The sequence below is a fragment of the Phascolarctos cinereus genome, unplaced genomic scaffold (genome assembly GCF_003287225.1).
Source record: "Phascolarctos cinereus isolate Bilbo 61053 unplaced genomic scaffold, phaCin_HiC Scaffold_3;HRSCAF=262, whole genome shotgun sequence".
Taxonomy (NCBI): Eukaryota; Metazoa; Chordata; class Mammalia; order Diprotodontia; family Phascolarctidae; genus Phascolarctos; species Phascolarctos cinereus.
The window spans coordinates 243492463-243519290 of record NW_027555736.1 but is presented as its reverse complement, the minus strand read 5'-3'; the positions used below and the strand labels follow the sequence as shown (position 1 = coordinate 243519290).

The window sequence follows — 26828 nt, the reverse complement described above, 5'->3', positions numbered from 1 at the left end:
AAATGAACTTTTTGAAAACCGGGGGTCGTTCCCTCCCCCAACCCCCATTCAGAAGCTCTTTTATTCATTCATTCATTCATTCATTCATTCATTCATTCATTCATTCATTCATTCATTCATTCATTCATTCATTTATTTATTTATTTTCCCCAGAAGCTGTCTTCTAAGTGAAGCGTTCCACACAAGAGCCTTCTAGTGCAGTAAATTCCAGAGTTCCGATGTTGCTTTCATCTTCGCGGTTACAAGTTAGCACTTTAGAGACATCCACTGCAAGTCACCCACGTCATAGCAGGCGGCGGGTGCGTGCTAGTTACTCTCCTCAGTCCTGCTTAGCCTTTGCCTCTACATCAGTAAGAGGTGCAAAGGCACCTCGATGTTTGCAGTGAGGTCAGCGTAGGGCCTGTTCCCTCTTCCAGCGGCACCCCCAAACCGGCGCCGAGGTTGCTGTGACTCCTCTTCTCCAGCCTCCTACAAAATGAAACCAATGAACCCTGTGAGCTTGGGGACAAGGGCCAGGAGGGAGGCGAGGACAAGAGAAGCGATACAGTTATTTGTCGAAGCAAATCGCCCCGGTACAGTACGGCCAATTGTATCGCGCCCGCCCCGCGTGGCCTCTCGAGGCTTGGAAGTAAAGCAAAAACCAAGAACCAAGACTAGGCAGCGACCGAGCAACCCGCTCCCTCCGCCCCTCCCACGCGGAGCAGCAATCCCTTCCCCCAATCGCGGCGCAGAAACGCACTCCTCCCCCACCCCGGCCCGCGCCCCCGCCCTTGCTGTGGGGGAGAGAACGGGCGGGAGGCGCGCGAGCGCGTGCTGTCCGAGCAGCGCCGGCGGCGGCCAGGTCGGCGCGGAGAGGGCGGGGGAGGAGGGAGCGGAGGGGGAGAGGAAGAGGAGAGGGCGGGCGCGCGGGCGGCCGCCGGTGAGGCCTGGGGCGCTGTCGTCACCCGGCGGAACCACCGAGCCGGCGGGGGGAGGCACTGCGGCCGCTCGCGCTCGCGCTTCAGCCGCCGCCGCCGCCGCCGCCTGCGCGGCGCCGGGACAGAGCCCCCACCCCACCCCCGGGCAGGGCGGTCCGGCAGCGCCGAGAGCGCCGGGGGATCCCGCTATCATGTCGCTGAGACAGCGCCTGGCCGCGCTGCTGGTCTGCCTGCGGGACCCGCAGAAAGTGGCCAGCTTCCAGCGGCTGTGCGGGGTGGAAGAGCCGCGGCCGGCCGGGGCGGACGCTGCGCCGCGGGGGGAGCCGGGGACGGCCCGGGAGGAGGGGGGCGGCCGCAAACCGCACGGCGGCGGGGGCAAGCGGCGAGGCTGCGGCGCCAGGAACGGCGTGAGGAATGGGCTGCCGGAGGCCGGCGGGGAGCCGGCGACGGCCACATCCACGGCGGGGGAGCGCGGGAGCGAGGCGACCGTCCACAGCAGAGTGCAGGGTCTGCGGCGCAACTCCCTCACCGGGGAGGAAGGGGAAGTGTACGGAGTGCGGAACTGGCTCCTCTTCTACTTGTTCTCCTTTGGCACCGAGCTGGGCAACGAGCTCTTCTACATCACCTTCTTCCCCTTCTGGATCTGGAACCTGGATGCCCTGGTGGGCCGGAGGCTCGTGATCATGTGGGTCCTGGTCATGTACCTGGGCCAGTGTGCCAAAGACGTCATCCGATGGCCCCGGCCCGCTTCGCCGCCCGTGGTCAAGTTAGAGGTCTTCTATAACTCGGAATACAGCATGCCCTCCACCCATGCCATGTCTGGCACAGCCATCCCCATCTCCCTGGTCCTCCTCACCTACGGCCGCTGGCAGGTAAGCGTGCCCTTCCCACTCCCTCCCTTCTTTGCTCTTCCCTCCCTTTCTCTTTTTTCCCTATTCCTTTCTTTTCTGCTCTTTTCCTTGCCCGTCCTTTCCGTTCCCTTCTTCTTCATTCCCTTTTCTCTTGCCTCCGCTTCCCATCTGGTCCAGTACCTTCTCGTCCCTTCCCCTCCCATCTGTTTCTGTCTTCCTGGAAGGACAGGGTTTGCTTGGGGTCCGATTCGTATCGGGCTGTATGGTTGAGGTTGAACTGGGGGGGAGGAGGAGTTCGTATGTGGTTTGAGAAGTCAGTCAACTAAAGCATTGTGCCTGGCACTGAGCTATGTGCTGGGGATACGGAGAAAGGCAAAAGACAATCCCTGCTCTCAAGGAGCTCACAGTCTCGTGGAGGAAAACCACGGTGCAAAAAAAGCCCCCCAAAACCTAGGTGCAAACAAGGTCTTTACAGGATAAATTGGGATTGTTCTCTGGGGGAAGACACTAAGATTAAGCACTAGGGAGAGCTTCTTGCAGGATTTGAGCCTAGCAGACTGAAGGGATCAGGGAAGCGTGGAGGCTCTAATGAGGAGAGACGGGGATGGGGAGGGTGGGGAGTTTAGTTGAAACCCGCCGCATTAAGTTGCATACTTTTGCACCTTTGAGTTTTGACAAGCCTCCTTCCAAATGCTCTCCTTCCCGTAGGTTTGCAGCCAGTCAATGAGTAATTATTGTAGGAGCAACTTATAGGTCCCAACATCAAAAAAACAAATCTTCCCGTAGATTTCAGGGAAGCGAAAAGTTCTTAAATATGCTAATGGGCTTCTTGTTGAGATGCTCTTACTAAAACTTCTGATCCTAGATTAAGTTTACATAGGGAAGACACATAAATGTCCGAACTCTTAGGATAATTGGTGAAGTTAAGACCCAAGCAATATGACTCAGCCCATGAGATGAATTAAGATGCAAAGGCTTTCTTTTCTGTGACAATACAACCGGAGTATAATTTCAAAATGTACTTCTACAAGTCAGGAATGTTAATACTAGGCATACTATGAAGAACTGAAGTTCAGTTCAGACTGAAAATGCACTTAGAGTTCATGAAATACAGTAGACTTGGGAACTGTTTTTTAAAGGGGTGTGGTGGTTTGCTTATAGGCTAAGAACATTTTACTTCTGGATCACTAGTTTAATTTGCTGAACTACTTTTTATTGTTGCAGAATCTGTAAAATGTGTTTCTAAAAAATGTATTTTGAGTAGGGTGTGCCTTCCAACTTCAAACTAGTTATGCTATGATAATTTTAAGGAATCCACAGATTGGATAATAAATATGGTTCTTATTTAGACTGGTTACTTAAGAATATGGACAAACTTTTCTCCAAAGAGTGGATTTTTAAAATTGATTATCCCATTTGCCCTCCTGTACTGCCTTTTTTCTTCTTCATAAATGTTCCTCTTTTTATAACCACCTTTTTCCCTCATAAAGTACATGTGTAGAATGTTATGTCTGCTTTTTATGCCCTTTCCTAAATTCTAAAGAGGTACTGCAGACCAATCAAGCTTTAACAGCAAAATGCATTATATTATATCTAATAGGATGATCTTTCTTACGATGCAAACTTTTATTTTCTTTTTGCTGTTTCAAAAAACAAACAAATCACCTAAAGTTGAGGGATGCATTCTCACTAAAACCCCCATTAAAATCTGCCTCACTATATCATAGATTTGATTGATACTGGTAGATGAAATAATTTCTCCTATGTATTCTAGTATATCTCTGTTGATGTAACAATAGCTTATAAAAATATCTCTCAACATTAATCACTTATTTACAGAATTTTATATGTAGTCTAATCAACCTCATTTTACGACTTGAGGAGACAGAAGCCTGGAGAAGTGGAGCCGCATAGTCAGGGCCACACAGAAAGTAGTAACAAAGGTAATGTTTGACAGAGCTGGGACTAGAATCTAGCTCTTCTGACTTCCAGTACAGAGTCCCATTCACTATGCTAATAGCAGGATTCTAACTTGTTAGTGATCTATCCACCACACATGGCAACAGATTTCTGCTGTGTAGGTGGCAGTTTTTAAGTGATAATTCAGATCTTAAAGTGGTGTTCACATCTTTTTGCTTGTGTAGGTGAACACTAAATCTTTCAAAGTAAAATTAATACTTCCTAATTTAAGCTTAGTCATTGAAGAATGGGGTTTAGAATGTCTTGGAATGCTACTTATATCTGTTGATGGGCTTTTACTTTTGTTTTTCCTAAACTCGTATTTTTGCATCACAGAATCCTAGAAACTCTGAAGTAGAAGGGACCTCTGAGGCCATTTAGTTAAATCCCATACCTCCCTGACCAAGAATCCCCTCTACTATGTACCCTTCAAGTAATCATCTGGTCTTTGGAGGCCTTCAGTGAGGAAAAACAAACTACCACCTAAAACAGCCCATTCCTCTTTTGGATAGCTCTATTAGGGAGTTTTTTCTAATATCGAGCCTAAATTTTACCTTTATCTAACTACACCTGTTGATCTTAGTTCTGGCTTCTGGGCTAAGCAAAACAAGTCTGACCCTTCTTCCACATTAATTATAGCCCTTCAGACACTTGAAGATAGGTCTTGTGTCCATCCTAAGTCTTTTCTTTTTACATTGTGTACGGTACTTCTATGAAGAACCTCTTCTTAATTGCCTTCATTCAGTAGTTATTTGTGTTCTATTCATGTTAACAGGTAAGAAAGACTAGTTGTGTTTTTGTCCATTCATGCAGAGCAAATGCTGTTCACTGGTCTTTAGATACTAACATTTATGGAGCATAAATCTTGATATTTGGACACCAGGTTTATTTGAATCAAGGTGCAACTTTTTTGTCCGACCTAGTATATTTTATTTGTAAATTGACCTTTTAAGTTTTTTTGGGGGGTGGTTATAATGAAGGCTTTTATTGACTTTAAAGTTACTAAAAATAAGCCTTGTAAAATTAGTTTTAAAACCTTTACATTTTAAAAAATCTGTTTTCAAAAATAAATGCTTTTGCATTTGAAGAAAGATTTAACTTTGTCATTTTGAAAGTTCATGTAGTGAAAGTTCTATCAGTACCAGCGTGTGACTGCAGTAGAAAAAACCTGCCTGATCTTTATAGCTTTCTAGTCTTTTAGTGAAGTGAAAAGCCATGTGCTTGCTCTGTCTTTTCTTGAAATGCTACAGCAGGTAAGCTACTTTGGTACTACTCACAAGGTTTTCATGTTTCTAGGGATGGATGGTAAAGGGAATTCTTACCTTAAAATTGTTAAGATAGGAATCAGAAGGCAAAAAAAAAAATGCTTCATGAACCCATAGTTCACAAGTTTGATTTGAAAGCCCTCTGTTCATCAGCTGGGCTCTGTTTTCTGTTTCTGTGTATCTATTTCCCATGGGCTCTGTTCTCGAAGTTGAGTTATCATAATACCATCCCTTTTACCTTATCTGAAATAACACTTCTTTCTGCTGTCAAAATTCTACTCAAGATTGAATGTGTTTGAAGTTTTTTTGATTAGCCTTTCCTAATCTTATATTCATTGAACCCATTTATTCTACATCCTTGACACCTGCACAAAATGACTGAACTTTTATGTGTATACATTTACCTGCATTATTTCCTTTGTGGATATATTCCAGAAATAAATTTTGAGGAAAAAATATTGATTCCCCCAACCAACAGTATTCCTTTTTGAGCCCCACCCTCCTTAATCCTATGGAGAAATTTCTCTTGGCTCTGGAAATAATCCTCTGCTGTCATTTGGGCTGCTGTCCTATTTAAGTCTGCATTCCTGATTTGCTAGCCTTTACGAGTTATTTGTGACATCACAAGGAGACTGAAACTGTAGTGCCTCAAGCAGTTAATGGGGCGGGATTTATTTTTATTTTTTAAATTTTTTGTGTTAGTGTATTTGGTACAGTCATTGACAGGGGTGGTTCTGGGATGAATAATTTTGACAGCCGTTACCTTATGTTAACATTAGGGATTACTATTCTTATTTTATTAGTTGGATTTGTGTGCAACATGAATTGGAAAGCACATTTCTCTTTATGAACGTGTCACTTAATATTTACTTATTGTCAGGCACTTAACTGTGATTTTTATGTGCTAGGTGGCACAGTGGATATAGTACAGGACCTGGAGTCAGGAAGACTCATCTTCCTGAGTGCAAATCTGGCCTGAAAAGCTTCCTAGCTGTGTGACCCTGGGCAAGTCACTTAACTCTGTTTGGTCTGAGGTTGGATTTTGAACTCAGGTCCTCCTGACTTAAGGGCCAGTGCTCTATCCACTGCACCAGCTAGCTGCCCCTTCCATAGGTATATATAAGAAACCCTCTCACATCACATTTCATCTAAGAAGTTTTTCCCAAAGAGATAGTGTAAATAACAGTTTTTGCTTCTTCCAAAAACTTATGCTTTTATCCCATCATCAACTTCAACAGATTTTAAAAATAGAAAACTAAAATAGCAAAACAACAAAATAAAATACAAAGTTAACCCTAAAAGCCAGTCACCATAGTAGTTGACATAATACAGTGCTTGGGATCCATGTGTGGAAAGGAAAATGCAAGAAGTAGCAAAAGTTAATTTTTTTGGTATTTCAGTAATAACTTCTCCTGTAAAGTAGCGATTATAAAAATAACACGCCCTATCATCTCCACAAGGTCGATAAGATCAATTGGGATGATGTGTGATAGAGCACTTTGTAACTTGAAAGCATTATATAAATGTTAAAATTATAATTCTTCAGTAGTTGTACAGTCTCATGAACACGGCTATTTCTTCCTTATATGTATAGTGCAACACATTCATGCTTTCTCATCCTATGTAATTCTGGGTCGTGTTCTCCCATAGCTCTGTTACAGATGATCTGCCCTATGTGCTGAAGGTCTTCCTCTGGGTCTTATTACCTGTCATTGATATCAGTGCAGGACTCATACTGTCCATTTGTGCTATCTAACTTTCTTTTCCAATCATATGTTTTCTCAAACACATCTTTAATGGCAGTTTTTAAATCCTTGGACAATACTGTCGGCTACTTTATCTGCCATTAATCCCTCAGTTGTCCACAATTTTGATGCTTGGAAAGATGTACTTACATGTAGTATCACTGGGAGAACATTTGTGCTAAAACAATGTGTGGGGTTAGGGGCTTTTTTCTTCTCCATCTTTCTCTGGTACTAGGAAAGAGGTTGGGACTGTTTAAGAATGTTTTTATTTTGTTTTTGTTTTCTAAATTACATGTAAAAACAATTTTTAATATTCTTTTTTAAAATAATTTTTTGAGTTCCAGATTTTCTCCCTTCCTCCTCCTTGAGAAGGCAAGTATTTAATATAGATTATACATGTACAGGCATGCAAAGCATATTTCCATATTAGCCATGTTACAAAAGAGAACAGAAACCAAAAAAGAAAGGAAGAAAAACAAAGAAAGTAAAAAAGTATGCTTCTATCTGCATTTAGAGCCCATAGGTTCTTTCTCTGGAGGTGAATAGCATTTTTCATCATAAGCCCTTTGGAATTGCCTTGTATCATATTGCCGAGAATAGCAATATCATTCACAGTTGATCATCATACAGTATTGCTGTTAACTGTGTACAGTGATTTCCTGGCTTTGCTCACTTTACTTTGCATCAGTTCATGTAAGTCTTCCCAGGTTTTTCTGAAATCATCCTGCTTGTCATTTCTTATAGCACAATAGTATTCTTATCACAATCATATACCACAACTTGTTTAGCCAGTCTCTAGTTGATGGGCATCCCTTCACTTTCTAGTTCTTTGCCACCACAAAAAGATCTGCTGTAAATATATTTTTATGTATAGAACCTTTTCTTATTTCTTTGATCTCTTTGAGATACAGATCTAGTAGTGGTATCGATGGGTCAAAGGGTATGAATTATCATATCCTTTCATATCATATAGCCTTTTGAATATAGTTCTCTATTGCTCTCTATAATGATTGGATCAGTAACTCCACCAAATAGTTCATTAGTGTCCCAATTTTTCTACCTCCCTTTTCAGCATTCATCATCTTCCTTTTCTGTCGTATTAGCCAATCTGATGTATGGAGTGGTACCTCAGAGTTGTTTTAATTTACATTTCTCTAATTAGTAGTGATTTAGAGATTTTTTTCACATGATTATAGATAGCTTTGGTTTCTTCTTCTGAAAACTGACTATTCATATCCTCCATATATTTGAGAATATAAGAGAAACTAGCTATAAAAAATTTCCCCACCAGTTTCCTGCTTTCCTTCTAATCTTGGCCACATTGGTTTTGTTTATGAAGAGGTTGGGATTGTTAAAAGCACTTTCCCAAATTCAGTCCATAAAAGTTTCTTTCTCCTGTTTGCTTCTGGACCCAACTTCTCTGTCACAGGTACATGTGCTAATGTTTATAATAGTTTCTGCTTGCTCCCAGAGAGAAGAACTGATTTTAATGGATGGAAATTGCAGAAAAACAGATTTAGGGTTCATCTGAGGAAAAGCTTCCAAACGATTAGATATTTTTAAAAGTGGAATGTGCTGTCTGGGGAGATAGTAGTTTCTCCTTGCCTAGAGGTTTTCTGGCAAAAGCTGGGTGACTGCTAGCATATTACAGAGAAGATTCTTGATCAGGTATAGGTTAGATTGGAATCCCACAATCCCAAACTGAAAAGGAATTCCCACTGTGACATAATATCAACTGGACTGAACTGGCCTCTACCCCTTGGTGGCTGAAGTGGAGCAAAGCAGGTTAGAGACAGGAGAGTCTGGAATCAAACAGAAGTTTAATTTCAAATTGAGGGAAATGGCTTGCAAGCGAGGAGGCAGATTAGACGTGTGTGCCAGGGCCCTGCCCTTAATGGAAGGTCCTGAGGCAGTGGGGCTGAATCTTGATTTGTACGTTTGTGGCTAACCAAAGAGTCAAACACTGTAGTGTAGCAAGAGTAGTGAGGCACAACAGTAACAGTAAGGCAAGGTTGTCTAGTGACAAAAAATCCATTCGTAGCAGGGCTTCATGTCTGGGCCTGTTGGTGCTTGCCAGAGCTTGTAGATCGTCAGTTCTAGAAGGTGAGTGCAAAGGACTGTTGTTATGCCAAGCTCAGGGCACAGCCTGCTTGCTGGGTCTTAGCTCTAGAAAACAGGGTGTCTCCTAATATCTTGACACATAGCAAGTATGCATCTGTCCTCTATTTGAAAACTTCTAAGGAAAAGGATCTCCCTCCCCCCAGAGGACTTCATTGCATTTTTTTGGATAGCTCCAATAACTAGGAAAGAGTTAGATGGCTCAGTGGCTAGAGTGCTAGACTTGGAGCCAGGAAGACCTGAGTTCAAATCCAACCTCAGACACTTTCCAGCCATGTGACCGCAGGCAAGTCATTAAACCTCTGTTTGTCTATTTGCCTAGAGAAGGAAATGGCAAACCACTTCAGTGTCTTTGCCAAGAAAACCCCAAATGGGGTCATGGAGAGTCAAACACAACTGAATGACTGAGCAACAACAATGACTAGGAAAGTTTTCCCAACATCAAACTTACATTTTCTTTTTTGTAACTTCTACCCATTGTTTCTGGTAATGTCTGTTGAGGCCTAGTTTAGTCCTTCTTCTATGTAATAGTTCTTCAACTACTGGAACATCATTATCATGATCCTTCCTCTCCTTTGAGTCATCTCTTCTCTAGGCTAAATATAACCAGATCTTTCAACTGATCCTAATATGGCATGAACTGGAGACCATTTGGGCAGAGAAAGAACTCCAGGCAATCTCTGTATAATTGGAGTCTCCTATCATTGTTATACTTTGCCTCTGTGCAAGGCTTGTAATCAGTTATACAGGCTCCTCATCTTACTCCTTTTTCTGCTCAAGTGGTCTGTAGTATATATACTCCAATGAGGAAAATTACTTCGGTTTCCTTTTGTCTTTACCCAAATGGCTTTCCATCATCCTTCATTAGGAATCACTCATCTCTGTATTTTAAATCATGTAAATAGCTTCTGAGGTTCCTACCAACTCGGAAACACTGGGATCTAAGATGAATCTACCAGTTAGGTATAACCATGGCAAATAGTGTCACAGGTATTATAAGTATATAAATTTCAGTAATTGTGAGATATCTATATGCACATATATACATATATATCACATGTACAGCTCATATATGTATATATGTGTATTTTCTGTATATTTTTATCATGTGGCTTCAATTATGCAAGACCAGTTCTTACATTCCCTTTTAAAGGATAGGCACAGCATTAAGCATGTTCTAGTACCGTAGGATCTAGACCTGGAAGTGATTTTACAGATCATTTATTTAAATATTTTTGTTTTATAGATGAAAAAAATTGAGGCCCAGAGTGGTATAGTACAAGTTTAAAAAAATAGAATTGGTTATAATAAGACAGTTCTTGTTTTATGTAAATGGACATTTTCACAAACCTCTATGTAAAGTGATTTTTTTTACATAATGTAAATTTGCCTGCTGAGGTAGGCCAGGAAGGGAGGGAGAGTTGAAGAAGGTAAGAAGAGGACCCAGGAGCTGGTGGAGTGAGGGGGTCTGCACTAGGTTCAGGGATAGCAGGGGTCAGAAAGAGGAGCCAGAGCTGGAGGAGGGGTGGAGTGGAGGTGGGGCCAGCTACCTTGGAGCCAGACACAAACAGGAGAGGTCTGGTAACCGGGGAGTGGAGGCCCAGAACCCAAGCTGAGACAGAAGAAATACACTGGAAGAGTGGAGTGAACATGGGTGGGTGGGCAGAACAGGGCATAGGTCTCCTCTGTCCTTGCAGGAAGTCTCAAGCCAAGCCAGTGGTGGTCTCTCTCATCGTCTGTTCTTCTGCTTTGACTTGGAAGGTTTGAGTGCCAAGTGGATGGGTAGGAGGCACAGTACTGTACAGTAAAATTAACCTAGGTGTTTTTTTGGAATATGGATTTCTTTCAGAATTCTTTTTGCAAAGTCAAATTTGTATAATGCAAATTTATGTAAAGCAAGAACTGTCTACACTCTTAATATTTTAATATAGTGACAGCATTCAAATATTAAAGAATAGTTCTAAGATCTATGCTGATTAAACCACCATTCAGATCTTTCCAAAGTGGGAGAAGGGCATGGGACTAGGTAGTCATGAAAAACTAGGAAGAAAGAAAAAGTTAAAAAGAAAGATGAAAACAGTGGAAGAGTCTTACAGTAATAAAAAGTTAACTCTGTGTGTGTGTATATGCACACATAGATATAGTGTGTAAAAGTTCATAAAGCCCCTTACAGATAGAATTTCATTTCATCCTCATGATAACTAGCATTTAAATAGCACCTTAATATTTGCAAAGGGCTTCAAAATATCTCATTATATTTTCACCTACCAGTGAGGTAGATGCTATTATTATCCCCATTTTACAAATGAAGAAACTGAGAGAGGCTAAGTTACTTCCCAAGGTCACATAGCCAGCAAGTATTGGAGGTAGAATTTTAACTGTACTGCAGATCTGGTACTCCATTGCTATGCTTAATAGGACTAGGAGGATTGTGATAAATTTTAGAAAATTTTTAATTTAGCACAGAGTAAAAATAAAGTTTTGAGACAGTATGGCTTGGGTGATAGTTCTACACTTCTAGTTAGGAAGATTAGGGTTCACTTCCTTGCTTTGACACTTAATTAGTTTCCATGGGCAAAGGACAGCCTCTCAGCTTCAGGCCACACTCCAAGTATAAAAGTTATTGGCAAGTTCCTATTAGCAGTGGTCAAGAAAGTTCCCACCCTAGAGGTTTCTGACACCTAAAAAAAAATCTCAAATGTTGCTATTTACATGTTAACTTTATTTAAAGAAGGAGATAGATAGATAGATAGATAGATAGATAGACAGACAGACAGACAGACAGACAAACAAGACAGTCTTCTGTGAAGTAAAATAGATCTTTGGAACCTACAAAAAAGGGGAAAAAATCACCGATGTGTAATAAGCTGTATGAGAGTCAGCTATACTACAGTGATATTTTGATTAATGAATTCCCTGGGAACAAAAGTCCTTTATTTGATGTGTTAAGAGAAAGGTAAAAAACCTCATAAATCATGTGAAGCTGCATTAAAAAATACCTTAGTACCTGGCTTCTATTTTCTCTATGCCAAATGGAAGGTAAAAGGCTAACCTTGGACTAACTTGCTTTCTGAGAGGTTTTGTCTTTTTTCCCATCCTTGGACTACTATTGTGATGTGAATCCCTCTTTCCATTTCCTGTAACCAATTCTCTGCTTATATTAAATATCTTCTCCTCCTCCTCCTGTCAAAAAAGGGAAGGAATCTGATGACATGATTAGGATGTTTTTTTATCCGTCCTTGAGCTTCAGTTAAATTATCACTCTATTCACGCTCAAGTATTAATTTAAACATGCATTTATGTTTTAAGTCTTTTGTCTCTAAGTAGATAATGAAAAACTTTTTCCCTGGTAAAAGAGTTTCTGGCATCAGCATAAAGTGTAGATTTTTATGGATTTTCGGGCCCCAGAATTCATAATGGACTGATTCTGACTGGTCCTAAAAATCAATCTGATTTTGTCCTTTAAGGATTACTTGCTGGTAAGGGATGTGGAAAAGACCATCCAAAGTTTCCTTCTCCCAAAATCTGTCCAAAATATTTTTCCATCCAATCTTCCCATTTTTCCCCAGATGGTCTTGTGAGGCTGTGGAGTTCTTAGCACCGTACCCTACTATTCCCTGCAGGCATATTCTTTCCTTCCAGGTCTTCTCTCACTAGCTTCGAAGCATAATTTATACCTTTCTCCTGATTTTAACTTAGATTCACATCCTAGCTCATGCCCATTCTTTTGCTCTGGATCCAGTATTTAATGAGCTTTCTCTTAGTTGACAAATTCAAGACCTTTTCTAAGTCTTACACCTTTCTACTCTTTCCATGGCTTTTCATACCCCTTCCTCTTACATATTTTCTTATTCCTTTGATTTTATGATAACACTTATTTTTAGGAGGCAGCTAAGCAGTATAGAGGATAGAGGGCTGGACTTTGAGTCAGGAAGACCTGAGTTCAACTCATATTTTAGACATTTAATAGCTGTGTGCCCCTACTTCCGATTTATCCTCTATATACCTTGTACTTCTTTGCATGTTAGAATGCATTCTAAATTCTTCATTAGAATTGGAGCTCTTTGGGGGCTGCTAGGTGGCGCGGTGGATAGAGCACCGGCCCTGAAGTCAGGAGGACCTGAGTTCAAATGTGGCCTCAGACCAAATTCTTGACACTTATTAGCTGTGTGACCCTGGGCAAGTCACTTAACCCCAATTGCCTAAAAGCAAAAAAAAAAAAAAAGGAATAGGAGCTCTTTGAAGACAGGAATTGTTTTCCTTTCTTTGTATCCCAAGCCCTTAGCACAATGCATGACACTTTATAAATGCTTAATAAGTGCTTGTTGACTTACAAACTTAACTTATATGTACCTTTGTTTCCTCATTTGTAAAAAAGAGGAAGTTTGACTCATGGCTTATAAGGTCTCATGAAGCTCTAAATCTGTGTTCATATGATCCCAGTTCTTCTACTTAACCACTTCTCAGGTTCTTTTGTGGGGTCATCAGCCATGTCCTAATTAGCCCAGCATTCTGTCCGGGGCCCTCTTCTTTATCTCCCCCTTCCTTTTCCTTTCCTCCCCCTTCCCCAACAGTGCCGATGACTCCCAGATCTAGATTTCTATCCCTTTCTTTCTCCTGAGCTCTGTCCATCTCCTACTCCGCCAGCTATGCGTGGAATGTTCTTTATCTTACTTCTGCCTCTTGGAATCCCTAACATTTTTCAGGGCTCAGTTCAGGTGCCCCCTCCTAAATGGTGCCTTTGCTGTAACACTTCCTCCCCAATTAAGTTTCTTGAGGGACAGTTTCAGTTTTATCTTAGTGCCTTTCACATAGTAGCACTTAAATGTGTATTGAATTGAATCAGAAATTGAAAGATCGATATAGCTCCTCTATCAGTATATAATAAAGGTTCATGTTTTAATACCATCATCCTACCAGTGTTATATAGAATATGACTGAGTCATGGAATACTACAGTCTCTCAAGTGTTACCAAAAAAACCATAGTGATTATGTTGAAGCAACATAAAACAAATGAGAACCTTTGAAAAAATGCTAGAATAAAGGATAGCATTAGGGTAGTGGATGATCAAAAAAGATGATCTGGTCATGTGGCAAGAGAGAGGAATGACAGGGGGTCAGGACAAGTGCTTCACTGTTATACTCCTATTATCAGGAGAGAATGAGGAACTCCTCCTCCCTCAGAGTCAAAGGACCTGAGTTCAGATCCCAGCTCTACCATTTACTACCTTTGTGACCTTGCAAATTATTTAAGTTCTCCTGTCTTCAGGTCCTTTTCTGTAAAATAGGGGTGGAGGTGAACTAGATAACTGCCAATGTCCCTTTTAGCTCTAAATCTGTGATCCTAGGATAATGATAGACAAGATGGGCAGGCATGGATGAGCTGCATTCTCTACCGATGGAGAGAATACCTACATTGATGACATCATAGATCTATGTGTATTTTTGGATATATTAAAAAGTTTGAAGGTAATATTCAGAGTTAAATCATTATTCCCACCATTGATAAATTATTCATAATATAAAAATGTATTTCTTGCCAGATTTATATTCCTGTTCACAATTAATATTTCTCTGAAATTATGAGGCAATTAGTTTGCTATAGTAGTGGGAAGTCCATGTAATCTTTGAGTATTTAAATTTAGATATAAAGTGTTTTTAAGGACATGACAAAATGTAGTTAGAACAAAGTTGCCAAAATTAAGCAAGGTAACTTCTAGTGGGAAATACAGTTGGTTGTTATATTTGTAGCAGGCCTCCTCCGCCAAACATAGACTCTCATGAATGGTATATCTGATCCTGGAAGCCTGACTTCAAAGGGTCATTCTCTCTTTGGTTTATTGCCTCGGCATCAGAGCTTTGTTTTGGGTAAATCTCCAAAATAAAGCTTAGGCTTCTGCAGACGTGGGTAAAAGATTCTCTACAGCCCATATAACACTCAGTATATACACTAAATGGGCTTTGGCTTTAGGATAGCCTTTATCATAACACAGAAAATGCCTAGGATACAAAGCAGTCACAGGAATCCATGAATAACCACAGAAACATAAAGCATTTAGCCCATTAAGCTCTCTCTGGAACCTAAACACAGTTTGGAGGCAGCTGATGCAATCCTTCATCTTGGACCTGTTTGGTTTGAGTAACTTACTGCTATAACAGGGAATGGTTGTCAAGGCCTGTAACTCCTGCTTCCCTCTCCCAACCCTGATATGATTTAGGTCTTCCAGCCCCATCGCCCACATTGGCATTCTTATTTCTTCTCCAAGAATACCACTGAGGATACCTGGTGCCAGAATCTCAAACTTGGGGGTTTATTATGAAGTAACTCCCAAGGCATGGGAAGCCCTTTCTCAGGAACTCAGTTCTCTGACTTCTTGTCAGGAAAGGAAACAAAAGTAGAAACTGGCCAGGCACCTGAGAGCCAGGAACCTCAGACCAATCGGGCAACACATAACTGCTGACCATATGCTTCTTCTACAAATCACCATTTTCTTTTGGGTAGGGGAGGGAAGTCCAAGGAAAGAGAGCACCTGAAACAGGGCCAAGTAGTTTCACAGTTTACTTTTATAGAACATTTGGAGGGGCAGCTCTTCTGAAATGAATCTATCTTCCCTGCTGCACTTGTCAATCTTCTTGGAAGGTGGCACCAGACACTAGAAGCCAATCAGAGCATTCCCTGTCTACTGTCAGTTTACAAGGTGCCAGGGCACATGTCTACCTCCACGGAAGGTGCTCTTTCAGTTAATCTCTATGCCCTGTACATCAAGTTGATATGGGGACCTGACAGCTTCTCTGAATAAACCTCCCTCGGTTGTTATTCATGGGCCCTTTATATACACAGTTTTCCAAAAGTCTTAGTGCAGTTTTAAGCTAAAGCTTAAATGGATTTTTCCAACAACTTATACTTTGTGAATCACCCAGACTCTTTATTTTTTCTTATTTGTCTCTTGCCTTTTTGCCTTTTAGCCCTTCCTTGGTATCTCTGCTAAAAAGTGAATGAAGGAAAGCTGTCCCATTCAGAAATAAAGCTCCACTGAAAGCTTAAATTTATTTTGTTTTATTGTTCAAAGTTTGCTCATTTTTAAGGTAACTCAATTTTTTACTTTTTGTTTCTATTATCTCTATATTATCCACTCCTGTAATACATAAGTCAAATAAAGCAGTTCACTAAAAAATAGAATGGGAATGGTTAGATAGGTTAATTAAGCAATAACCTTTTAAAGTTACTGAAGAAGGCATTGTTCTAGGTCCTGGAGATTAATAGAAAATGAAATTATCCTTACTTACAAGAAGTTTACATTCTAGGCTATTTTAATATTAGAATCATTATGGGAAATTCATTCTAAAAGGCTTCTGTAGATACAGGTAAAAGTTTCCCCATATCCTACACAACACTCAATATACAGTATAAGCTTTGGTACAATATGGGTTGAGGTACAAAGGACTCCTCAGTAAACATAGCTATTTATCATAATTGTTTAAAATGTTATGAATAATTTCGTTGTGATTATGCAAGGTAGATAATTAGAAATTAAGAATAGCCTTCAGTTACCTTTAAAATCAAAAGTGGAAGCTGCTTATGTGAATCCCAAGTATGTATGGCAAATATTTGTAGAAAACATAGTATACTTTGGAATACATGGGGATAAGAAAACTGTTTAGTTCAATAACTGAAGGAAATGTTTCGATAAGTTAGTCCCCACTCTTTATAGGATATGCTCTGTGCAGATTAGATAGCGGTTAAAAAAGTTGAAAGTATCCAACTAGTTTCATTTAGGTTTAGCTGGTTTTAATTAGCAGGGAATGATACTGACAATTTTGGTTTCACTTTGGACAATATTTTACAAATTTTAAATTATTAAAATAGTTATTACCTAATATTCTGTGAATTAATAATTGAATAATTTTACACTTATACAGAAGATTTTTGTTGGGGGGAAAAGATAAAATCCATTGAGAAGTGGTCTGGCTTAGTGAGTAGAAAGCAAGCTTCAAAGTCAGGAGGTCCTGGATTCAAGTCTTTACCTCTGACACGAACTGACTGTGTGACTCAGGGCAAGTCACATGACCTTAGCAGTCCATGCATTCTGTGTAAGTCTGTAAATTGCAAAGCATTTGCACATCTGCCCTGGTCTTGGTTACCTTGTTGGGAATTCCCTATGACAATGAAAATCACAGGTCCTGAATCTCTTCTTTCTTTCCACTGCCCCCCCCCCCAATCTCGTTATGCAAAGGCTTCAGAGTGTGTATAAATAAATTTAGCAGGCTAAAGGATTCAATTCCCTGAGCAAAAAGATAGTTATAAAATATCTGTCAAATGAGAAAATTTATCAGAAATTTAAAGTATGTAATATCTCTATTTGACAAATGGTTGTTAGTTTTCTACTTTAAAAACTAGAAATTATTTTTGAAATTTTGATAAATTATTTCATTTTGGCTCATGTAAGAAACAAAATTTTACCGTATTCAAAATTCAGTTTGCCAGTTTATCTTTTTTATTAATGAATTTATTTTTAGTTTTCAGAATTTACTTCTACAAGATTTTGAGTTCCAAATTTTCTTCCCATCTTTCCCCTCCCCCCATCCCAAGATGATGTGCGTTCTGAATACCCTTTCCCTGAAACTGCCCTCCCTTCTATCACCTCCCCCGACCTTATCCCCTTCCCCTTCTATATTCCTGTAGGGCAGGATAGATTTCTATACCCCATTGCCTGTATATCTTATTTCCCAGTTGCATGTAAAAAAGTTTTTAACATTTGTTTTTCAAACTTTGAGTTCCAAATTCTTTCCTTTCCTCCCTCTCCACCCACCCTCATTGAGAAGACAAGCAATTTGATATAGGTTATACATGTGTAGTCATGCAAAACACTTCCATAATAGTAATGTTGTAAAAGACTAACTATATTTCTCTCCATCCTATCCTGCCCCCCCCTTTTCTGTTCTCTTCTTTGACCCTGTCCCTCCTCAGAAGTGATTGCTTCTGATTACCCCTCCCCCAATCTGCCCTCCCTTTTATCATCTCCCCTTCTATTATCCCCTTCCGTCCTGTTTTTCTATATGGTAAGATAGATTTCTATACCCAAATGAGAATAAGATTCACTCATTCCCTCTCACCTCCCCCCTCTTGCCCCTCACCGTAAGAGCTTTTTCTTGCCTCTTTTATGTGAGGTAATTTACCCCATTCTATCTCTCTCTCCTCCTCCCCCCAGTACAATCCTCTGTCACCCTTTAATTTTATTTTTGGGGTATCATCCCTTCATATTCAACTCACCCTGTGCCCTCCGTGTGTGTGTGTGTGTGTGTGTGTGTGTGTGTGTGTGTATGTAGAGAGAGAGAGATATATGTATGTATATATTCCCTCCAACTACCCTAATACTCAGAAAGGTCTCGTGAATTACAAATATCATCTTTCCATGTAGGCATGTAAATAATTCAACTTTAATAAGTCCCTTTTTCCTGTTTACCTTTTCATATTTCTCTTGAGTATTGTATTTGAAAGCCAAATTTTCTATTTAGTTCTGGTCTTTTCCATCAAGAATGCTTGAAAGTTGTCCTCTGTTTCATTGAATGTCTATTTTTTTCCTCTGAAGGATTATACTCAGTTTTGCTGGGTAGGTGATTCTTGGTTTTAATCCTAGCTCCTTTGACCTCCAGAAAATCATATTCCAAGCCCTCTGATCCCTTAATTTAGAAGCTGATAAATCTTGTGTTTCCATATTACTTGAATTGTTTCTGGCTGCTTGCAGTATTTTCTCCTTAATCTGTGAACTCTGGAATTTGACTATAATATTCCTAGAAATTTTCCTTTTGGGATTTCTTTCAGGATATGATCTGTGGATTCTTTCAATTGCTATTTTACCCTCTGATTCTAGAATATCAGGGCAGTTTTCTTTAACAATTTCTTGAAAGATGATGTCAAGGCTCTTTTTTTGATCATGGTTTTCAGGTAGTCCAATAATTTTAAAATAATCTCTCCTGGATCTATTTTCCAGGTCAGTTGTTTTTCCAATGAGATATTTCACATTGTCTTCTACTTTTTCATTCTTTTGGCTTTGTTTTATTGTTTCTTAATTTCTCTTCCATTTGTTCCTCTAATTTTCAAGGAATTATTTTCTTCAGTGAGCTTTTGGACCTTCTTTTCCATTTGGCCAGTTATGCTTTTTAAAGAATTCTTCTCCTCATTGGCTTTTTGGAGCTTTTTTAGCATTTGGCCTAGTCTGTTTTTTAAGGTATTATTTTCTATTGTGTCTCCTTTACCAAGCTGTTGACTCATTTTTCATGATTTTCTTATATCTCTCTCCTTTTTCTTCCCAATTTTTCCTTTACCTGTCTTACTTGATCTTCAAAATTCCTTTTGAGCTTTTCCATGGCCTAAGACCAATTCCTGGGTTTTTTTTGCAGGCTGTAGATGTAGAAGTTTTGACTGTGTTGTCTCCTTCTGGTTATATATTTTGATCTTGTCACCCAAAGTAAGATTCTGTATTCTGACTTTTTTCCCACTGTTTGCTCATGTTCTCAGCCAATTACTTGACTTTTTAACTGTTTGTTAAGGTAGAGCTCTGCTTCCAGTGTGGAGGGTGTACTGTCCCAAGCTTCAGGGATTTTGTGTAGCCGTTTTCAGAGATACTTCTAGGGACCTGTAAATTTTCAGTTCTTCCAAGGTGGTGTGATCAAAGGAGAGGTATTTACTCCTTTCCTGGCCTGTGCTCTGGTCTGTGAGTGATCACAAGCACTCTTTTCTGCCTTGGAACTGTGAGGAGGATTTTCTCTCTCCATTGATGCCGTAAGGTCTGCCATGCCAGTGCTTCTCCTTGCCCCAGTACCACCACCTGGGACTGTGACCCAGATCCAAGCACAGGCAAAGCAAGGGAATCCTGCCTCAGCACCAGCAAAGAGATCCCTGCAGTCCCCCTCTGATCAGCCTCTCCATCTCCCCCAGTGTCTTTGGCCACCGCCCCAGGGCTGTGCTAGAGCTAGGGCTGGGCCACACTCCTCTCTCCCCCAGGGCTGACAAACCTTTTCCATTGAACTTCTAAGCTGTGTTTGGCGTTTGTAAATTAAAAAAAAAAAAATCTGGAAACAGCCACAGCTGTTCATGATTCAGTCCTCTGAGGCCTACTCCAGGTTTGCTGGGGCCCTGTCATTGCCTTCTCAGCCCACACTGAACTGCACTTCTCTCCCAGCATAGAGCAACAGACCTATCCTATCATCCATTCAGGTTGTCTTAGGCTGGAAATTTCTTTCACTCTGTCTTTTTGTAGGTTCTGCTGCCCTAGAATTTGTTTAGAATCACTTTTTACAGGTATTTGGAGGGGTTCAAGCAAGTCACTGCTTTTGGTTTCTTTTTTCTTTTTTTGTGTGAGGCAATTGGGGTTAAGTGACTTGCCCAGAGTCACACAGCTAGTAAGTGTTAGGTGTCTGAGGTCACATTTGAACTCAGATCCTCCTGACTCCAGGGCCAGTGCTCTATCCACTGTGCCACTTAGCTGCCCCAAGTCACTGCTTTTACTCTGTCATCTTGACTCTGCCCCTTCAGTTTGCCAGTTTTTTAAACCAACATATGGGGATCTTTTCACATTTTCTATCATTTCTTCACCGCCATATTTTCTTTCTCCTCATATTTTCCTTCTCTCATATTTTCCTCCCCTTATTTCTCCCTTATTATTTCTTTATTTTTCATTGTTGAGTTTTTATCTTCTATTAAAGACCTTTCCTATTTCCTTTCTTCTCCTTTCTGCTCTTCTTCATTCACCTTTGCTCTCCAATAACCTGTTCTCTCCTTAACTCTCATTTTTACCATCTCTCTTCCACACAGTAGCAGCTTGAGAAGCTAGAAAGGTAACTAGCATTTACATAGCACTTTCAGGTTTACAAAGTACTTTAGAAATATTAAATCATTTTTTCTTCACAACAGCCTTCCACGTAAGTGTTATATTAGCCACATTTTATAGATGGGGAAACTGAAGCAGTCAGAGCTTGTGAATTTTCCAAGGTCACACAGCTAATAAGTGTTAATTTGAACTCAGGTCTTCTGGATTACAGGAACTATACTTTATCGACTTCTCTGCCTAACTGCCTCTGGACCCTCTTCTTTGGGCATAAGACCTATGTACTCAACAGTCCTCATCGCCCAAGTAGTAATGTTGAGCTTCGGAAGTTGAGAAGAAACACAGTGGATCAGATTTTTTCTCCTTGGATTTTCATCTTTTATGCTTCCCTTTGAGTGTGGCAATCCTTTTGTTAAGGATAAAACAGTGACTCAACCCACAGTTCCTTTTCACTATTCGCAGAAGCCAATTTGCTCTGTAACTTGTGACTGTTTCCATATTAGTACAATTAAGATTACATTTTAAAACCCCAAGTCAGATTTTTATTTGATTACATTTTCACTGAAAATTGGAAGCGCTGGGAAAAAAAAAGAAGCAGACTGGAGAGATTAAAAAAAAAGTTCAGGAGAAGTACAGTAACTATAATTTACCAACTAACTATTAAACAACGAATAGCAAGGTGTTGCTGGAGTGAGTATGAGGTAGATTAGTTTAGGTGCAGTAGGGTGTTCTACATGTGGAGCAACTATTCAGAATAGATGAAATGCTTGGAGTAAGACATGACTGTGTGATTTCTAGGAATGAACTATTGGAATGGGAGGGATCTAGACTGTTTTGGACTCTTGGTAGCAGTTGCAAGATAAGTATATCAGCCAGTTGGGGAAGTGTGAGTTCAGAGTTTAAGGAAAGAGGCGTGGCTTATTTACATTTAATAAAGGTTATTTACTCTCTGTTAGGATGAATTCAACTCAGCACTCTACCTCATTTCTGTCTCTTTCACTAGAGATCCCTCATACCTAGAATGTATTCATCCTCTTGTGCCATCTATGGAAAGGCTTTTCTGTTCCCCATAGCTGTTAGTACTCTCTTTTTCTCAGATTATCATGTGTATAATTTATCTTTTTACTAGTATCCCCATCCCACCCCTAGTAGAATTTAAGCTGCTCTGGGTCAGGAGTCTTTTTTTTTTTTGTCTACCTTGCACTTAATGAAATGCTTCTTGAATTAGTTTGGAATTGATGGGAAAATGTGTTTAAAAAGAGAGCCTATCCAAAGTGCTGGAATCTGTTCCCTTTCCACAGTATTTTGAGCAGCATAGTAATTGTAAGTACTGTGGATGCTGATTTATACTTCTGCAGACCTTACAATTTTAATGTCATGTTTTTCTCCCACGCTCCCAGTGTATGTTTCTCTGGTGTCTCATTGTGGCACAGAGATGTGCCTGAGTTCTGGAAGACTGTGCCTATGGGCTGTGATCTCAGTCTGGTGCTACCAAAGAGGAAAGGCTTTGGGCACAGTTCTAGTCATGGCATGATTATGAAAGAAATAGAGTAGAAAGTGAGTCATTCTCTGAATCAAGGACTTGAAGTTCAGTACTACAAAGCTCCCCAAAGAACTCTAATAAAGAGACTAGAACATATATATAAAACAGGAGATTCTACCAGGCTGTGTTCTGGTTTCCTTAAGCTCTGTCCAACCATGTTAACTGGATACTCACTAAATTCCAGCAGCTCCCTGTCACCGCTAGGATCAAATATGAAATCATCTATTTGGTATTTAAAGCCCTTTTTAACCTATCCTTCCAGTCTTTCATATCTTCTTATACTGTACTTCCTCCCCTTCTTACTTTTTGATCCAATGATACTGACCTTGCTGTTTCAGAAAAAAGGACACTCAATCTCATGGCTCTAGGTATTTTCTTTGGCTGTCCCTCATGCCTGGAATTCATTTTTGCTTCCTAATTCCTCTGGCTTCCTTCAAAAGCCAACTAAAATCCCACTTTCTACAGGAAGCCTTTCCCAATCCCTTTTAATTCTAATGGCTTCCTTCAGTTAATTATTTCTGATTTATCCTATATATATAGCTTGCTTGTACATATTTCTTTGTTGTCTCCCCTATGAGATTGTGAGTTCCTCAAGGGCCACTCCATCTTTTGCCTCTCTTTGTATCTCTACCATTTAGCATAGTGCCTGACACATGAGGCTGAATAAATGCTTGTTAACTGACTGACTGGAGACCAAGTTGTGTCTTGTTGATGTAAATTCAAACTCTCAAATGATTAGCTTAGGGTAATAAATGGTTAGAATTTTTTCTTCTAAAGTTACTCACTGGCACCGACTATAGGCTTTACATTTATCTTTTGTGGCTATGTTTACATTATGTATTTTTTCTTGATAGTACCAGTTGTTGTAGATACCCTTCCCCCTCCAATGTTCACTTTATAAATACTCAATTTCTTACTGGTATTGGGGGAGACAGGCAGCAAGTGAAATGGATTGTGTTCTTTAAAACATTTCTACCTCTTACCTCTAGCCGTTTTAGTTTTATGTCTTCATCATACTAAAGAGTCAAATTTTGAAGGTAGGTGTGAGAACCCAGATTTGATCTGTTGTCTCCTTCTTACTTCTTCCTTCTCTATTCCAAGGCTTTACTATATATTATATCAACAGATACAATACCCAGAGTCACTCAGTGTCACCCGTGGTAAGAGGCACTGCAGTTTCTCGTGTGATTTCTAGATACTTGTTGATCAGCTCTGCAAATAACATTCTAGGTTCTAGCTCTAAGAAGTGCTACATATTTTGTGAATTTATGCTTAACTATTTCTTTATTACAAAAAGGGATTCAATCATGGGGGATGGGAGAGGGGAACTTGGTATATTAGAAATAACTGATACAAGCAAAAGACATTAATAAAATATGTGTGTTTTAGAAGTGTTATGTAAACAAAAACTATTATGGATAATAATCTCCATCTGTTTGCTACATTTTTATGATTTGTTAGCAGAGAATGACTATTCATTAAGCTGAACATACTAACATTTAAAAATATCCAATGTTGTATGCTAACTTTATTTGAAAGCAAAGGCCATATTTTAATTAGCCAGAGTATCACGTTCATTTATCGGCACCACATTTTAGGAAGCACATTGATAAGCTGGAGAACATCCAAAGAAAATTACTAGGGTGATGAAGGGCCTTGAGATCATACCATCTGAAGCCTGGTTGAAGAAACTGAGGATGTTTATCCTGGGGAGAAGACTAATGAAAGGATGCAGCAATTGTTTTCATATATGTGAAGGGTTTTTTGTAGAAGAGGGATTAGAGATGTGTTCTCCTTGGCTCTGGAGGGCAGAAGCAGGAGCAATATTGTTTACCCTTCCTTTTTCAAAGAGGATCAGTGACATCATGGGGTGATGTCTTGATTTTTGAGTGAATTGGATTTAGGTGAGGCAGAGTTACACAAAGTTGTCAGCCTCACTATTTCTTCCAAAGTCATAGAAGTTCAGTGGCAATTCAAAAGTCAAAATGGCTGATGATGGCCTGAGAGGCAGTGGGTGACCTTGACGTCTTCAATGTCTTATCAAGATCTTAGTGACCTTGGCGTCTTCAGTGTCTTATCAAGATCTTAGCACTTCACAGATCTTGTTTCAGTCACCTTCACCAGTTGAAACAAATTGTTTTAATCTGCCCGTTCTTCCAGGGAAGTCTTCACATGCTTGGGGTAGACATTCCCCTAACTCACAGGCAGGTTTGAGGCCTATTGGTTACCCTCAAATTAGTTTAGTCCCTCTGCCAAGACAGTTTACTGGGGTGTGGCAGCTGTGTATACTACAACTTCTTGGGTTATGTGGGGTGTCCAGAGAGGCCTAGCACCTCTGGTAATGACGGCTTGCCAAGCCCTTTTCAGGGCTCCTTATCCACCCTTGGTGTCCATGTGTCACCCAACTCTCACTTGTGGCTCTAAGAAGCTATGTGAATGAGCTACAAAGAGACAAATTTAGGATTGTGATAAGGAAAAGTTTTCCCAACAACGAGAGCTCTGCAAAAGCAGAGTAGTTGCTTTGGGAGTTAATACGTTCTTCTTCACTCAAAGGCTAGATGACCACTTGACAAGTTATGTTGAACATTGGATGGCATGAGGTCCCTTCCAGTTCTACAGTGGAAAGAACACTGGCTGGGAATGAGGACCTCCGTTCAAATTCTGCCTTTAACCATTAGCGCTTGTGATTTGAGGGTAAGTTTTTTGACCTTCCTGGGCCTCAATTTTCCTTATCTGTAAAATGAGGGAGTAGAGTAGATGGCCTTCCAGTTCTGGAGCTTTGACTTTATAGTCTTCCAACAGGAAGAATTTAATTAGTTGCAGTTGAATAAATGAATGAGTAATTTTATATTCCACTACTCCAGGAATACATGATCACACTGATATAGATAGTCCCTCCAGTGATGGCAGGTCATAAACCAGAATCACAGAATTTGAGAGCTAGAAGAGGGACCTCTGCAGCCAGCCATATCTGAAAGGATTCCCCACTTTATAGCATACCCAACAAGTTGTCATTCAGCCCCTGTGTCAGGCTCTCCCAGGATGGGGGACCCACCATCTCTCTAGGTAAACCTCCAGATGGTTTGTGTTCTTTAAACATTTCTGCCTTTTAGGCAGCTCTAATTGGTAGTTCATTCTCCTAGATGTTAAGCCTAAATTTTCCCCCTCCTCCCTCTTTTTTTTGGGCAAAGAAAAGTTACAGGCAATTTTGTCTTTACTCCTATGGGACCTGCATTAATGACCCTTTTGTTAAATACAAATAGAATAAAACATTTGATTAGTTTAAAAAAAAAACTGAAGGAAGAAACTGCCAAGTGACAGAGAAGAAATGAGAGTGGCCAACAAAGATGAGACCAAAGAGAGGAAAAAAGGGTTGATGAAAGCTCACTACATATTAAACCAACTCTGCCTTTCTCCCTTAGCACCCTTCTCTTAGAACATCCAAACTTCCTATTCTGGAAGGAGCTAGATTTGTTCTATAGTACTATTTCTATACCTTGAAAAGTAATTAACGATTCCTGTCCATCCCCTCCAGCAAGGACTCCAAGAGCCTGGAGTGCTGCTTTCTGAGCTTCAGATTAGATTTGTTACCACTGTACTGCAGGTGGAGTTAAGTAGTAGCATGTAGGACCGTTGGGTAAAATGGTGACCTGTTGGGGTAGTCTCTATTTCTCTGTCTTTTTGGGTTGACCAGGGAGGGTAGATCAAGAAGGAGCCCATAATAAGCTTGTTTCAGGAAACTGACCACTAATCTTATAGCCAGGAAATCTGCCAGGGTTCCTTTGCGGAAGTAGTCAGTACTGAATGGGAAACAACAGTTCCAGTTTGGGATAGAAGATGCTTATGAGGCATGGGATTCCCTCTCTATACCCTTCCCCCACCTCTCAGTAATTTTTATTAAAGAAGGCCTCATGACCTATATCAACAAGTATCACTGCTAGACTAATACTTACCAATCTGTAACCTCACATTGTAGAGTTCATATAAAATTATATTGTATATTCCTGCAGAATCTAACCTACTACTTGACTAGTAGTTTGGGGTTTTTTTTTTACTTGTTTGAAAGGGAGCCAGGCTAATGCATAGATCAAAACTATAATTTTTCAGGACTATAGTTTAAAAATGTTACTTTGAATTCTTATTTTATGCTGACTAAATTATTCATTCCAAATTTTCTCAGTAAATTTAATATTTGACTTTCCTACTTTTGTCGACTTAAATGTCCCACCTATTCTTTTTAAAACTCTGTTAAATATAATGGAAAAACTGTATGTCTGAGTTTAGTGGCATAGAAAGTACTATCAGCAAAGTTTTCAATTGAGGTTATATCTCTTTATTTCATTTGTTTTATGCTTTTAGTACGGGAAATTTGGTAATATTTGACATAATTTAATCCACTTACTAAGTGAAGGGCGCTTATAAGTAAGTGCCAGGGCACAGAAACAAAATTTAAAAGTCTGTTTCCTGAAGGAGCTTGCATTCTAATAGGAACCTGTACAATATATGAACAGGTAAGTATTTACTTAGTAGTATTCAAGGAAATTCTGTTTTCACTAATACACAGTGACCAGGATTCATTTTTTTTTTCTTACATGCATAGA

At 40.1% G+C, this 26828-nt stretch overlaps 1 protein-coding gene across 1 annotated transcript in view; it reads left to right on the top strand.

The window, feature by feature from the left end:
- Positions 1-1006: 1006 nt before the first annotated feature.
- Positions 1007-26828, top strand: part of SGPP1 (sphingosine-1-phosphate phosphatase 1) — a 46556-nt gene continuing 20734 nt past the window's right edge. Inside the window, exon 1 of the mRNA XM_020986517.2 lies at positions 1007-1789. Within this exon, the coding sequence (XP_020842176.1) occupies positions 1109-1789 (681 nt within the window). The 5' untranslated portion in view covers positions 1007-1108. The remainder of the gene's footprint in view (positions 1790-26828) is intronic.